At 39.0% G+C, this 16,753-nt stretch overlaps 2 protein-coding genes across 7 annotated transcripts in view; both read left to right on the top strand.

Moving 5' to 3' along the window:
* The first annotated feature begins 1,251 nt into the window (after positions 1-1,251).
* spmip4 (sperm microtubule inner protein 4) lies at positions 1,252-3,493 on the top strand. The gene is made up of 5 exons (XM_019255127.2): positions 1,252-1,256; positions 1,363-1,573; positions 1,802-1,976; positions 2,582-2,670; positions 2,756-3,493. Exons 1-5 carry the CDS (start codon positions 1,252-1,254, stop codon positions 3,491-3,493), a joined length of 1,218 nt encoding a protein of 405 aa, XP_019110672.2.
* Positions 3,494-5,610: 2,117 nt separating this feature from the next.
* The window catches only part of osbpl3b (oxysterol binding protein-like 3b), a 28,256-nt gene continuing 17,113 nt past the window's right edge, over positions 5,611-16,753 (top strand). For all 6 annotated transcript variants that reach the window (XM_027287488.1, XM_027287486.1, XM_027287484.1 and 3 more), the window contains exon 1: positions 5,611-5,830. The gene's annotated coding sequence lies outside the window, so the exon portion shown is untranslated. The remainder of the gene's footprint in view (positions 5,831-16,753) is intronic.

Here is a 16,753-nt window from a genome sequence, read left to right as displayed (position 1 = left end):
TTACAGTTCATATTTTTTTCAGTTCTTATGTGATGTTGTCTGTCTTTAGCCTTTAGTCTAGAGAGACTTTTCAAACTGCATCTCTGCTCACAGTGTGCCATGGGTTGGATTGGATGTCACTCACAGCTGATCCTATTGTTTATTGGATCATTGTCACTCTGGCTGTCCCAGGAACAAACCCACCTCACTGCATACAAGGGAAGTCGAGGGAGTCCTGTTCTGTCAACGAAAGCTCAAGCTCTTATTCATTTGGACCAAAAAGACTGCTTCCTATATCCGAACCTGGAGAATAAAAGAGACTTCTCTGGATCTGTTTTTCTGCCACTCACAAAAGGCTAAAAAAAATAAATCTATCGCATTAATTTCGTCTATACCACAGCCCAGGTAAGTAAACATGACAATGTGTTTTTGTGATCTTTAAAAAAACAATTTCTATTAATTGCATTATTTAATACTGATCAATGGTTAATGTAGTATAAATAAAGTAGAGGAGGCACCACTGGCTAAGATCACATAAGATCAGACCTTAGGGTGAATTAAAAATGGTTTGTTTTTGTAGTTTTATTTGTGCTATTACTTGTGCTCAAATGCTACGTACTTGTATTAGTGTAAACATTCTTTTATTAGTCAAGTTGGTTTTGTGATGTTTAGGGACAAGCTGGTGGAAACTTTTTCCTGACTGGTTTTGTCAGATCTGTGGTCCTAACATTCATGATACATTGCTGTGAATTAACACTCAAGGGAAAACAATGAGACAAAACAACAATACTGATTGGCAGACAGGGTATCACCACAGATTCAATTTAATTGTCTGTCATGTCCTTTTGTCCTCATATACTGTCCCCCCCCTGAGTCAGTGCTCCAGCAGCCAGATGGAGCTCAAGTCATCACTAAACCATGGCACCCAGCCTGATTTAAACGGCTATGATGACATTGGTTATGGAGCAGCCGCCCTATCTGAGTGAGTGTAAAAACATTCTGTATAGACAGTCAAAGAGAATTGCAGAATTAAACTTATATTTACATCAAATGTAGCCTAATTATAGATTGTTGGGTTTTTTATATCAGCAGTCAACAACTCTATAACATTACTGGCAGAAAGAAAAGTAAAGTTCGTCTCAATGACCAGCTGTGAGTAATCAATGATTTATCATAAATGTAGCAATATAATAATAATATTATTATAAGTAGTGATACAGAATGATGACACTCATCTTTTTTTTCAGCATACCAAAACCAACTGATATAAATATGGCGTGAGTACTTTCTGCGTCCTCTGTTTTAACCGCTTACATTTATTGTTTCTTGTGTCTACCTCAAAGCTTAATAAATCTTCATTTAATTTCCTGTTGTCGCTAACAGGGAGAAAATGATAAAGATCGCAACTCCTAAAGAGCATCCCTATTCATCTCACATCTCCCGGTTTGCAATCTTCCCATCCTTCCGCTCTCCAGATGACCCTGAGACAGGAGTCAGAGCAGCCTCCCAACCTTTCCTCAACCCCCTGATCCCAAATAGTGCACCAGACATCACTCTGCTGAGCAAAACTATAGGTAACTCTAGACATGCTGTGGTAAGAGGGCATGGTGGGATATATGTTTCCAGAGAGTTTGAAGATGTTTCTGTGTATAGGTAGTCCTTACAGACATGAGGTCTTGGAGACACCTATGAAAACCAGAAAGAAAGCTGTAACTTGGAGTGGAGAACACGGCTTCTTAGATGTGAGTAATGAAATACTAGGTTCATATTTTTTTTACGTTATCCAGTACATCAAATGATTTCTTATAACACCTTTCCCCAGCATTCAAAACCACTGAAAGAAGAGAACCAGGTTTTCTACCCCACTCCTCCGAAGACCGTGTTGCCCAACCCTAAACTTCGTGAATGGAATTTGTCCTCATCTGAGCGGACATGCAACATGCTGAAAAATTTAGAGAGGACTCACTGGATCACCTCTTATCAAATGCAGTACACAGGTAAATGGTCCTAAACACTTTTGGGGCTTTAGCTTTATCTTCCCCAACAATATTACATGTAATAGCCTTCCCTTGATTTCAGTTCATCATCTGATGCTGAATGCATTATATTATAGTCTAACTTTGGAGACATAACATAACATTCTCATTACTGACTCCAGTAACTAATAACTATACAAATCCTTGCTACCATTTGTTATGATGAAAACAAATGCGGCTCCCGATACAGAGACGGGACTTGAAAAGCACAACTTTATAAACCATGGCATACATAAAAGCTTTCTCTTTTGCAAAAGAAGGGCAAAATAAAATATAATTTGTCCCCTGTTCTCCCAACAAAGTTAAACTACCGTCCCTTCAGCCAAAATAAAAATTACAACACCCTCCCTCTTTTCTTGCTCCCTATCGTCCACAATCATTTCAATCCAGTCCCTCTGCAGGAAGCTGAAAAAAGAACAGAGAGTACATTTTGTGATCTTAAATAATGAAAGCCTGTGTGTACCATCAAAGTAATGAAGTATTAGCATATGCGCGATTTTAACATAAACAATCAATAATATTGTAATATTAAGTATTTAATATCTGAAATTTGATTTTTTTCTAAGGATCTGGACCAGCAAATCCTCTAAAAATAGATGACTTCAACGAAAAAATGAGTGACCCCACTGGAATAAATTCACACTCTGTACCACTGGTAAAATCCTTGAGAACATTGCACCTTTTGTATAGCAACATTTAGAGTGTGAAAAACTAATACAAAACAGTTCCTTTCCCTACAGAGAGAAAAGTCCTTTCCTGTGTTTGTTCCATCTAAACCAAGAAATGGATGTAGAAGAAGAGAGGGGAAGAGTGTGGGGAGGAGCAACTGCAGTCCCACAACTGATGAACTCCCAGATACAGGCACTGCTTCAGCTACTGTAAACCAGCATAGTAAAGTCCAGTTTGATGAAAGTCCCATGCAAGTATCCGTGTCACAGAGCAGCCAAGAGGATAACGCTGCCCTGATCGCAAACACAGAGCGGCCTCTGGACCTGTACAACCGCCCACTTTCCCAGGGAGAGATGGAGGCCAATGAAGAGATGAAAAGCCTGACTGAGCTGTGTGTAAAGAATGAACCAAGTAGCAAAGCTGGAAGAAATGTATCTAGCCTTAGTCAGTCAGCTGTAGCCGAAGACCTGGCAGGTATTGAATCACATGCAGAGTTATTATCAAGGGCAGCTTCAGAGCAGGATGAACTGGCAATGGGAAGAGAGCTGGCAGGTAGTATCTCTAACCCCTGCATCCTACCAAGGCCTACTGTCCTGCCGGGCATTCACTCCATGAACAGAGTTGGGACTGTGGGCAGAGAATGTGCAGCTCTCAGCCTCCTGGACCTTCAAAATTCATTTAGTAAGTCAATGGCCCATCGCAAATTTAACAGCTCCATCACACATGCAGCTGTGAACCTGAGAGACAATGTAGTCACAGGAAAAAAACACAAGTTCTATGGGATCAACTGTTACTACCTCCATGGATAACTCACTGGGCAAGAATTAACATCCTGGAAGCAAATAACAGCCAAAATAATTGAATACATTTTTATATATCNNNNATAGTTTTAATTTAAATCTATGTGCTTTGAACTTTGAAAAGAATCCTGAAAAATGGCTCCAAAAACTTGTTGGTGAGCTTTATGGAAGACAAAATCAGGTAGAAAATTCAAGTGTTTAATATGCAAGAAAAGTACTGGTGTAAAAAAATCAGTTTAACATTCAGACTACAAACAATAAGAAAATCGAGTCTGAAAGATCAGACTTCTGTATCTCCCTAAAATACAAGAGGAAGGGTCAGAGAGAGGGAACTGAGCCCGTCTCTTGAAGGGGACAGGAGGTGCACGGGCTATCCAGAGGAAGAGTTTAGGGTTAGGGTAAGATACATGGAAAATATACTAGACAGCCCAATTTCTTTAAATTATTTTTTTAGATCAGCATTGCAGCGACTTGAAAATAGTTGTTTTTAAATATGGACATCTGTTTGAAAAGAAAAATCAGGTGGTCAAAACACACACATTGAGAATTATGGTTTTAAATGTCAGCATTACCTACATGTACAGGTGGTTGGTTAAATTCCACAATAAGATATTAAGTTGCTTTGAAGACTAAAATTATTATGGCCATGATTAAATTTCATAACATCCACACCAAAAACGGATTAGGCACAAAATCAAAGAGTGACTAGAAAGGCTGTAATATTTCACATATGCTCACAATAAAATAGTTTAATTTTAAGTCTGTGATTCATAATTTCTTTACATCAACTCTCCAGACTGTTTATTTCACTCTCTGCATTTTGTAAATATGTATTTTGTAAAATGATATGTTAATATGTTAATATGCTTTAGTTTTCTGCTTTTCATTTGCAATATTCATTAGAGCTTGTCATGTATTATACAGTAATGTTATTATAAAAGGCTCCCTTAAGCCACAGCTGATTGTAAGGATAGAATAAAAGAAACGGCCTTCAAAGCTCATTTCAGTGAGTTCAGTCTGCCTGCACAGTCTACACACACAATATTCAGTAAATTCATAATGCGGCACAGATAAAAAAATTGGTCTTCACTGCCACCTTTTCCATTTTACAGAGGAGAAAATTTGTATAAAGATATTTTTTTCACCTACAAATGTGACAGGGTTCAGCACAGAGCATTGTGTTGGCTGTGTTATGGAATCCATTCCTCTTCATTATAGGTAACCTTGTAGCTCGCCGTTGTGAAAAGAAAACATGCCTTTTCACACGTAATCTGTTGCTGTCAGGCTGACTTGCTGTGAAAAGGCTTTTTGTGTGACAGTAAGTCCTTGAGCAGCAAGACTGCAGCCTTGAGTGATATAACAGCCTCCAATTCAGACTTTCAGGAGAAAAAATAATGGTAATGGTTCGCACAGCAAAATGCACCGGTACAATTTTCCTTGCTGAATATTGCAGAGAATTTCAAGTTATGAGGGCATTTCTAATGAGGTGAATTCTTGAGGGCGACCAAGACAAGATTGTTTTTGTTGTAGTAATTGTTGTTGTACATGTGCAACAACCCTGCATTTATGACAAGCTTTCACTTAAAAGTCATACAGATTTCATACTTACTGGGTGACTCATTAGATATATGCTCGTCATTTTTATCTCATTGTTTGCAAAGATGCTTTACTTTATGATTATGTCATGAGTACCACTGGAAAACTGTGATTCAAACATATGACCAGTAGGTGGCAGTATATCCTCATTTTATATCCCAAATGTGTCACTGACTTCATTTCGTTGTTAGATCAGGAGGTTATTTTGCCATTTTTGTGTCATTTTAGTGATTTCTACATCATATATATTACCTCACACTGTTATTAGAGACAGAAAGGAGTAATTACACCTCCTCTACACGTGGGCACGGAAATCCCAGTTTAAATTACATCTCCTGTTAAACTATAATTAAAGACATGCATTAGATGATTTGCAAAGTGATGAGAGTTTGACTCTTATCTCCAGTGTGCCCTTGCTTTTGGAGTCCTCCTCAACGCGTCATGGAAAAGCTGCTGTCAATGAAACAAACCCCGCCCCCTTGGAGGTGACGCAACCTCTGTTCTGCGTTTTAATTGGGGTCTGGCTTCAGTCAGTCACACACCACCACCGCCCTCCTCCAGCGGTGGAGAAATTGATGCTTTTTCAGAGCGGATGGTGCGTGTGTGTGCATGTCTGACCGGCGAGGTGAGGCTGTGTGTTTGAAAGGCTGTAGTCTTCTTCATTGGCTGTATTCTCTCCTTTGGCTTTGATAAACAGACAGTTTTCCAAGATCTCCAACACCTGCAATTCACATCTGTAACTCTGACGAGGTGAGTGCGTTTTTTTTTTCTTTAACAGTTAAAATCGTTTTTATTACTACATAGTTTAATTATTTATTTTACAAAGTAAGTCGTGTTTCCACTTGTAAACCATGTCAGTTGCATTTAAAAGTTGCATTGCAGTGCCTGGTCTTGCTCTTTGAGGCACCACACAACTGAAACATTTTCAAGACAGTTAAACAGAGTGCTGTTTAACTTGTAAAGCTTTTAAGGGAAACAGTAAACTATATTTCCATGTCATGACACTCCCCTACAGGGTCTTCCAATCAGGTATGATTATAACATGTGATTCAGACAATAAACACCAATAGATCCTTTCAGTCTCCATGGTAACTCTGGGCCCCCTTCCTCTACCTCTTGACAAGTAAATACAAGTTATGGAGGTAACTAAGTACACTGTTTCCATATAAACCTAATATAGAGTAGGTCTCTGCAGCAAGCTTTCAGTGTAACCCAGTCACAAGCCCAAACTATGAATAATGTGTCTTTATGAGTGGCTGTATCTCTCATGCTGAGTGGATGTAGGTGTGTGTGATGATGACAGTGAGCACAGATAGGATCCATTTTCAGAGTTAATCTGTGCTTGAGCTCAGCATCTCGTACATCTCGTACTCGCTGTGCAGTGTTTGATTCAAAAACAGGAATGTGGATGATTTTACTGGATGCAAGAGAATAGGTATCCCAGTTATCAGCACACCTGACGATTACAGTTCAGTGTGAATCCACCATAATTATAGTGATTCACATACTGAATATGGGGCTTGTGGCAAAACTTTTCAGTTAATGCTAATCCTAAAAGATCTGGGTGAGTCAAAGCTTGTTGCTCACTCACAGAGTAGCTATAATTTTAGGACTTACACAGTCCTGTTATCTCAGCTCCTTTGGGTGTTGTGTCAACAGAGGTGGCTTTTCAGGTGCTGCTTGGACTGTGTGTGTGTTTTGGATCATGTGTGAGGCTCAATGGGGGCTATTGAGAGTTTCTGCAAAAATGTGTATCGTCACGTGGCATAAAGGAGGTGGATGGTGCACACACCCAGCCTCAGATTGGTATCCAGGTGAAGGACACATACACATACAGTGGAAAAAAGACTGGAGACTTTTCTTGTTGTTAACACTCCACCCTTGAATTCAGTATGTACACTATTTTTTTTTGATGGTCACGGGTATGAAGAGGCTTGCTGTAGGTGGCTGCAATGTTACTCTTGTCAGCTCCTGAGGTTTTCCGCTCCTGTCGCACCCAGGTCAGTCAGTTAAACGCAGGGTGACTGTAGGGGAGGGGAATCTGTGGAATGCAGCAGCAGCAGCAGGAAAGAAACACATATTTGTCTGTACATGACATGTTTTTGAAACAGCAATGTGGCTTTCCACTGCCTGAGGCCACCACCACAGCATTTCAGTTTTCCCCCCCCCAGCGTAATGCAGCATTTTAAATAAATGTGTACAAGCTTTAATCTATTAGATTCCACTGTGAACATCTATCATCTATTTTTGTGCTGAGACATCAGATGGAGTATTTCTGCAGTTTTCCAGGTCACCTGCCGTGTGTTGTTGCTTGGTGTGTACCTCAGGAGAGGAGTATTGCACAGAACCACTGTATTTATATTTACCAATCAGTAATATCATTACATTGATTAACACCACTGAGATAGCAGAGGATTTAGTATAGAGCTGTGAGTAAGAAGTATAAGACATCTAAACACATTATTACTATATAAGTCGTACAGTAACCGGTGTAACACTGCTGCAGGGTCTGCTCTTAAAAGAAAAATAATACTTATTTTTGTATATCAACTAAATAAAAAGTAAATAATGCAGAAAGTGACCAGCACAACAGCTGTTGCGAGCATGTCGTCCGTGTGGCAGGTGTTGCCTCTTTTTGCATGGTCAGTAGGCCTCCATAAATAATTCACGTGGTTTCATATGTAAACAGGTAGGTTTGGTTCGAAGCATGTAAAAGATAAACCAAAATCATAGACCATGTCTAAAAAGAGGAAGCTAAATCTGTTTGTACCACATACAGTAGTAGCAAAAAGAACAAACATGAAAGTTTCAGTTTCACTTGTATCAGATGAACAAGATCATCTATAACTGTCTTATTATTGCATAATTTTTTCTGTCCAGTCAAGTGACTCAGATTATACAGCTACATGACAGTGTATTTTAAGGCGTATTTTTAATGGTTGATGCTCTTGTCTCCAGGCATCAGTGAGGCTAAAGGAAGCTCGAAGGCTGATTTCATAACTCCCTTACAGACTGCCAGATATCAGCATGGAGTTTAACAAGGGTGGCACTAGCAGATACTTTTAATTTAAAAACAATTGCTCACTGCATGAGCGAGGACATGTTTTCACTGAACTCCTCCATGCAGCCTTGATCATTCTCTTGGTTTGTAGAGCTGAATTATTCAAAATGTACACCATCTTAAAGGATGGGAGCACTCATGCACCTAAATGATGTATGACTTTGACTCTGAAAATAATATTTTTTTACAATTGGAGAAATGGTAAGTCAGCTTTAGCTAGTATGTCATTTAAATAATCATGCATACATCCTCTGAAGTAATACCTATACAGGAATAAGGAACGTGATGATTGCCTCATTTTTAAATCGAATTTCATTATTGTGAGGATTTCTATTGTTCCTTTTATGTTGTATATTCAAAACGGACTGTAGGTTAAGATTGTTCTGTATGCACAAGGTCATCTAACCTTCCTATGCATGTTTTCACAACACACCATTTTGAGTTCTGTTTCTTAGTAGTTGCTAAGATTTTATCCTATCTGATTAAAGAAACCGAGATGCATGTGTTTTAAACATTTAAATATAATAATGTTGTGCAGCATAAAATGCATGTCAAGCCAGAAACTCCAGAGCTCTTAGTAATCAGGTTTCCTATACACTCAACCATGCATCCCTGGTCAGCAGCCCATATAGTTAGCACCAGATATTCTAGAGACTGTGTACATGTAACACAGTGTGTGATAGATGGTTATCGGCACTTTTTGAGCCATGCTAGTGGCAACGACTTCAAGATAGCAATGTTGGTCTGTTTCTCAGTCTTTTCACCACTATGATACAGATATCTTAAAACCCCCTGTGACTTTTTATCCAGTGCCATCAAAAGGTCAAATGTTAATCTGCCAACTATTTTGGTTTATGTCAAAATACCTAGAAAAGTACTTACATTACCATCAACCTCACTTACAGGCTGTATTTGTGCACTTGTCTTGTTGCTATACAGTGATTTCATTGCATCTGCATGAATGAAAATAACAATAAATTCTAAAGCATTTAAAGTTTGTTTTGTTTGTTTTGACTAAATTAAGCAATACGTTAATGGTGTTGTTTCCTTTTATACATGCACATTTCTCTGCAGTAAATTTGGCAAAGGCAGGAAATTAGGTCAATAAAACTCAACAAACAGACAAAGCAGACCAACTTTAGAGATCTGTGGGTGAGGTGTGTTCACACCACAACTCTTGACAACACACACTGCAAATACCGTCCTCCGAAGCACAACTGCAGTCAAACCACACAAACATAAGCTTGTCAGAGATGGAATTTAGAAGAATTCAGAGCTGTTCGTTGTAAACGCCCCACCCTTTCGTCTCTTCCAAGATGCAGTTTGAGTCAGCTTCTGGTGCTGTGACAGTCTGTCTTCAGTGAAATACTGGATTGATACTAAAGGCTCATCCATACTCCAGTCCTGTGAGTTAGGAATGCTTTACTGGTGTGGCTGACAGAGTTCAGGCATGAGGTACATCTCTCAAGATGTGGTAACTCTTCTCTGTCAGACAGTTTATATCTGTCCATAAATGGATGGTAATGGAAGACGATGCCATTTCTAAATATATCTGCTCTCGAAGGACTTAGAGATTGCTTGTGGCAGTGCAGATGTTCTTTCCAGTTTTCAAGATATCTCCATTTTATACCTGCTTTTTCGTTGCCATATAAACCATTATGAGCAGGAATCTGCATGCAATGGCATGGACCCTTTCAATGTCATCATCCTCTACTCTGGGTCAACACCTCTGAATTAATATGAGAATAGAGGAGCAGATGCGGTTGCAACCTAATCAGAGCAGTGGTTGAGTCGTAAGCGCTATAATCTTTCATTTGGGGAAAAGCAACAGCTTGATCGCAACTGTCACGCAAGTTACTCCACGTGACACATGGCGAAGAGCACCGCACCATGAAGTGGTTTAGCACATTTATGCTTTGCCCACACTCTTTTGTCAGTGAGTGTTGAGTTAAGCTGTGACTCCACTCTACGTCCTAATGAGCTGGTGTTGAGTTATGAGGCTGTCAAGCTCCCCCACAATGTGAATAAAACAAAGGAGAGGACCTCTGGCACCCTTAGAGTAGATGAGACAAAGAAATAGATACAGAGAGACTGAGCACCAGGGGACTGGGAGTAGAGGGAGTGTGACGAGGATGTGGTTGATTAACAGGATGTGGTGTGACGTTGGAGTGTGTGATACTGAGCGTGTCATATGTCAGACAGTAGTGAATGAATGAAAAGACGTCCTATATTGTGGAGGGACTCTTTCTGTCTCTCCCTCATTATTACAATCGTAACTCAGCGAGTTTTTTCTTTCAGGGTGAATATGATGGATAAAGAAGGTTTCAAACTCCATTACGTACAGCAGATAGCAGAGAGAGACGTGCATGCTTTAACCTCAGCATTGTGAGCTTGGTTTTTGGACGGGCTTCCTCTGGCCTTAGCAACCTGTTACCACAACGCCCTTAAGCAGCTCTTTCAGAGAAGGTGTGGCTGCATTCACAAATGTGGGCTGGCAAACATTATCCTGCTTGAAGAGATGTACTAATGAATAATAGATCTCATGTTGGGATAAAGCCAGTTTTGCCCCTGTGTCAATCCTCTAGGCGAATGGCTCGTTGGGTGCTGCCTTGCTGACCTGTAATGTTTATTGAAGAACTATCTAAGAAAGATACACGTCTAGACTCTGTAGTGTCCTGATTCTGCAGATGGATATAAGAAAAGAGATTTTTTTTCTTTTGTCCTACACCCAGTTATACAATTCAGACCTTTTTGGAAAGGTTACAGGGCAGAAGTAATGGCTGGAGAAGGTGATTTATTACTGTTCCTGATAAAAGTGACAGTCTTTCACAAGGGAAAACCGAGAAACCTTCAGGACTGACTTGTTCTATGGAACAAAAATGATCATGGTGAGTATACTCACTCCTCAGACTTGGATAAGAAGCTGATTCTGACTGAGGCAGCAGTGTTACTTCTGTTGTCAGACTGATTGCAGACTATTGAAGGAGCTTATATGAAACTGCAATCACATCAGGAAAATCTAGGAAAAGAAAAAAAAAAGAAATATTGCTTTCATGTATAAATGAGTTGCTTTTCTCTCTTATGCCATCCCCAATCATAGACCAGCTACTATTGTTGATGGTATTATCATAATTTTCTGATTTTCTTTTTTCCAGTGATGTAGACAGGCAGCTCTGACTCAGTCAGTTTAATGCATGAAACTGCTGAGCCTGGCCTCACCTGCCCAGCTTCACTTCTGACATAACACTGGCTCCTTTCTCTGTCAGTACTCCATGCCCCCCCCCCTTCCTCCCATGAACATAATATCATCTTCTTACTACTGGCAAAGTAAAGAAAATGTATCTGGGCAAAGGAGGAAGGAAGATATTGTTCTCTGTTAATTTCTGATCTCACGCTTTCGTTCGCTCTGTATTTGTCAGGGTTCCTCTTCCCTTCCAAGAAAGTGTTGTTCTGCATTTCAGTAATGGAATAACAAAGACTAAGTGGCATCATCCCAGCAGGATAATGCACAGATGTAATACGATTACTGTTATCAAAGTGGTAACTTTTAGATGCAGCAAATGCGAGCCCGCTGTATCTCCAGTGGTAGGTAACAGCTATCAAAAAAATGTTATTCATGACTGTGGTGTTTTTCCAAAGCAAATAGGAAGTATAATAATTAATGTCTGCTCACGAGAAACCAACTTCTGATTTGGGTTTATCCAGATGGATGGATGGATGGATGGATGCATTAGAGGAAAGGACTTTTCTCACCAGAGTGACCACTTTGCTTTGTGGCTAAAGAGCTTTGTATTGAGAGAAATGATCTGTCAGTAAATGGCTGGTGGACCACAGAGATAAGGAGGTTACCATAACACCATGTCAGGTGTTTGCACTGGTAATTTGTTTTGTCAAATTAAGGCTGAGTGGAGTTTTGCCTCTTTAATTTTAATTCAACCTTGATTTTCTTCTATTCAGATAATTCTGTTTCATCAAACCAGACGGTCACCCATCAAACAGAATCTATTTAAATTCAGTCCAAGCTAGAAAGCCATTCTTTTTATCTAATAAAATAAAGAGCTTTTTGTTATTTATAGTCTTCCCAGCAGCATTGTTTGCTTTATACATAAACATTGGCGATTTTATAAACATAAGCCTCATAAACATGTGGAGCTGGCTGCTTTTCATGGCTTCGAATTGGAACATAATTCAACCCTCGCTGGGTTTTGCATATGAAATGTAATTTAATAGATTATATGAAGCTCTATGTTTTTAAAGGTTATCTAAATACCATCAGCTCGGTAAAAGTCAGTATTCTAACTTTATTTTAAGATGACTCATTTTTCACCATGGGGGCCATGACGACCTCTCAAGTAGCCTTAAGCATATTTCCTCTCACTTGTCAAAACTGAACTCCAGCAGTATTGTGTCTCTACTAAAGTGAGCTACACTCTTTCTTTCTGAGCAGAGGGAGTGTGTTTAAGGGTCCATTCCAACCTGCAACTTTTTGAATTAATGTGGGTGCATCAGTGTGTGCTGTCACTTTTGCAAACATGATTCTATTTCCCAAGGAAGTTACACAATGTGGTGGTTCGATCATGAGACGTTTACTATGGTGAGTCACATCATGATGATTCCTGAAAGCTTGTTTGGCTTGTCAGCCCTTTGGCAGACTCTGTAGACAGAGGAAGGACCGAAGAACATCTGCATCCGTGTACTGCAGAATGTAATAAAGGGCTTTTAGACTCTGTCAATCTAGTTATTGTAGTTTAAAAGGATGACTTTCAGTTAAGATCTATAGCTGACTGAGGATTTGTTGACAGCTTTGAAAAGTAGAAAATCTCAGCAGCTTGTGAGGTTTGGTCAAACAGCTGCAGATATTTCTAATTATTTTGTGCAACTAGAAGATTTTTACTCATTTTATATGGGAATTACATGATTTATTGCGCTAAGAACATTTGGCAATCAGCAATAGGTTAGACACCTAGAGAGTGCATCCAGTGACCATTCTTGCATGTAGAGCTGAAACTGATAATGTTTTATGTAATTTTCAAGCAAAAAAGACAATATTCATTGGCTTCAGCTTCCCAATGCACTGCTTCCCTCTGTTCTGTGTGATCTGCAATTATTCAGACAACAAGCAAAGTAAGTAAGCATTGGTTGCAGCTAATTTGCATGTCGCCCCCCTTTTCTTCACCCTCATTTCCTGTTTGCTGTATCTAATGTAAACCAAAACCACCACCAATATTTATTAAGATAGTGGTTTTGTAAGACTGTAGACATTGGTGTAGGCCATGAGCCATGCTCACAGTGACTATGCTATAGTCTGACGCTGTTTGTCAGTAGTTTTTTTGTTTTTAAATTATGTTTTGGGGCATTTCCTGCCTTTATTTGATAGGACAAACGAAGACAGACAAATAGCAGGGAGAGAGAGAGGCAAAGGACCACAGGCGGAGTCAAACCTAGGTCGCTGCAGCATGGCTCTTCTAGTTAAGCTACTAGGGTGCCCCAGACAACTACACATTTTACCTATTGGTGGTGCTAGCCACCGAAGTGTTTAGAAGTTATCCCGATTGAGACTTAATTGGTGTCAAGTTATGCAACCACTAAAATCATTAGGATCCACCGTCTGTGAACCACGAATATCTGTACAAAATTGTACAAAAAGAGGCAAATATTGCTACTCCCAAAGCCCTAAAGAATATGTGTTTGTTATTATTCTTTGGGCTGCCCTTGGCTACACTTTTCCCCCAGAGAAATACAAAACAGAATTATATAAATGTTTTGCTTGTAGTCTTTTTTTCTGTAGTCTAGCATTCAGATATTATAGATTAAAATTCAGCTAAGCGAGAAAAGCAAAACACCCAATTTAAGTTTTAAGCTCCTGCTAGTTACACATCTGTCTCCTCCGACTGTCATGCTGTTTTTTCATTTAAGAACAGGTGTGGGTATCACCCACCCACACTTTACTGGAATACTCAAGAGATGTCTGTCACCTCCCCGCACTAATCACTGAGCCCTTTGTGTAAGAGACACTTTGAAAAGAACATCTGCATGTATATCTGTTCCTTTAACACACAGATTGTAGGGTAAAGCATGGCCACCAAGCTTGCCAGTAATGATTTACATTAGTGTTTATATTATACTACAAATAGATTGAACCTCAGTAGACTTGTCACTCAGAGAAATTATAGCTTTACTGTAATATGCACAGAGTCTAAAGAAAGGTATAATCATGACACATCTTTAGATATTTCTCTGTATTTTCTAAAACTTTATTGAGGCCAGAAAATGGGTAATTATCTTTTATCATATCTCGTTATTTTACTTATAAAACTTCTCATTTGGAAATATCATGGGCACATGATGAAATGTCCGATTGGTCAATGAGAAATTGAATCTTACATTTTTTCTATGTCCCAGCATTAGACCCTAAATATTATATAGTGCTATGTTAGGATTACTGGATCGTATCTGCATGTTATTTGAGAATTATTCAGCTTTTGTTTACTAAAATCTGTTAATTTATGTTCATGCATTTTGCTACATGATTGTATTATTGAGATGTCGCTGTGATGTGTATCATTATGTGAATTTTGCCACATGCTAAGCACTGCCGGATAGATGTTTAATTTAATGGGATACATTCTTTAAAACATCATTACCATCCTACATCTTGTCCCCGTGTCTTTTTGTGGCCAAACATGAAATGGAGACAGTAAAACTTTCCCTGTGGCCTGTGTTTATCTTTTGTCTCAGTAGCTGTCAGCTTTTGTGTGATCCCTCTATTTCTTTGACAAACTGGACAGACACACTCAGCACTCACCGCTCCTTAGCATCCCTCTTTTTAACCACGCTGTGGTCTCAGGCATGATTCTTCTGCTCATTAGCACAAACCACAACCACTTGTGTAAGACTTACACTGTCTCCATGTTAAACTACTCAGATTTAATGGGTATACTTTTCTCGCATATTCCCATGTCTGTTTACTTGTGTTTCACAGTCTGTAAATGACAGCAGCCACTGTCAAGTGAAGTAAAAAAATCCATACTAAAAATCCATACGAACAGTAACCCTAACCCCTGTAACACAGCTTCTCTGTAATCTAATAACATTTTTATTGCAATCACTTACTGCATTTCTTCATTGCCATCAAAGAGCGAGTGCTCTTCAGTGAGAAAGGGTAATTACTGGAGCTGTGACGTCTAATACTGCGGTCACCCTCATGAAAGCCTGAGAAGTGGTGTTGTTGTATCAGATGAAAGGGTGCCCTGAAGGGTGACAGTGGGACAGGCTTACGTATAGCTGGTGTGATCAGTGGAAAGGGGATGAATAAATCATAGGACAAGGAGAGCAGGAACTGGATAGATACATATATACTGTAGGTAGATCGCATTTAGTGTCTCATAAATCATAGTTGTCAGTCTCACTCTTTCCTGGTTTAAATGAATTCAACCATAATTGATCTGACAAAATGCACAAGACATGCTGCTGGCCCTCTTATTGTGTGTCCTGCCACTTTGATCCATTGTCGTGGCTGCATTTTGGGCGTCATGCTCTATCAGTGTAAACCGCAGCCTGTGGTCCACAAGACAGAGCAGTGGTGTAGGCTTGGCCGAAGGACGGAGGTTTCAGATATCTGTGCTTTTGTCTTTCCAACACGAAAGGCTGTGGCCATTATGCAGCACAAAGCTTGTGGATGCAGAGCAGGTAAAGTGATTAACCTTGCTGCTGCTGCTGCTGCTGCTTCAAAGTTGATGTGATCATGTGTGTCTGAATCAGTCCGAGATGGCCGAAGAAAATGTTTGTATGATTATCCAATACTTTTCAGTTGTAGAAAGAAAAAAAGAAAATCTTAACAAAAGCTTAATTTACTAGGTTTTTCAACAATAGTTTACTTCATCAATAGATGGTGATTTCTCAGTTCTCATGTAAAATGGTCTTCCAACATTGCACCACATCATGACAAAAGAACTGTGGATGGAAGGATCATTTGTTTTATTATCATTAACTATTCAGTATATGTAAAGCTGGTCCATTGCAGTAGAACAAAGTGTATTATATTTAACTAATGATAAAAATCAGTTAGAGCTGAATAACAGGAAATTAATTAACAATACAATTGCTAAATCATTTATAATTAAAGTACTTGCCAGCAAATATCCTAAACATCAGATCGTTTCTCCAATGTAAGAATTTGATGCTTTTCATTGTTTTTTGTCATTGTAAATTAAATATCTTCTGGGACTATGTACTTTTTTATATGATATATTCATATGTGGAAAGTATTCTTAACAATATTGTTTACATACTTTATTCAAGCATATTTCCTAGATATACAGTACATTTTACTGATAATATATATTAATATTTAGCCCCCCCAAAAACCATATAATAATGAAAAAATCATGACCGAAATATAATCATGGCCTTGTCTCTTAGACAGAATCTTAATACAGCGATGAATTCAGACCTAATGGCCAGAAACTCTATAAAACCCGAAACTATGCATCTTAACTGATCTTCCCATGTGGACATTATGATTTACACAAACACATCATGCCTGCTTGTTGATCAGCTTTCCACACTGTGACAAATAGTCACCTAATAAAAGGTGGTTCTGTGTGCTGACT

Source organism: Larimichthys crocea, chromosome XIII (assembly GCF_000972845.2).
Source record: "Larimichthys crocea isolate SSNF chromosome XIII, L_crocea_2.0, whole genome shotgun sequence".
Lineage (NCBI taxonomy): Eukaryota > Metazoa > Chordata > Actinopteri > Sciaenidae > Larimichthys > Larimichthys crocea.
The sequence above is the reverse complement of the archived record's forward strand: the minus strand, read 5'-3'. Positions and strand labels throughout refer to the sequence as shown.

Excerpts from the sequence above, each read along its gene's own strand:
- spmip4 (XM_019255127.2), top strand. Across the intron at positions 1,574-1,801 it reads GTAACTCTAGACATGCTGTG|CATTCAAAACCACTGAAAGA; the intron begins GTAAGAGGGCAT and ends ACCTTTCCCCAG. Across the intron at positions 2,671-2,755 it reads ATTCACACTCTGTACCACTG|AGAGAAAAGTCCTTTCCTGT; the intron begins GTAAAATCCTTG and ends CTTTCCCTACAG.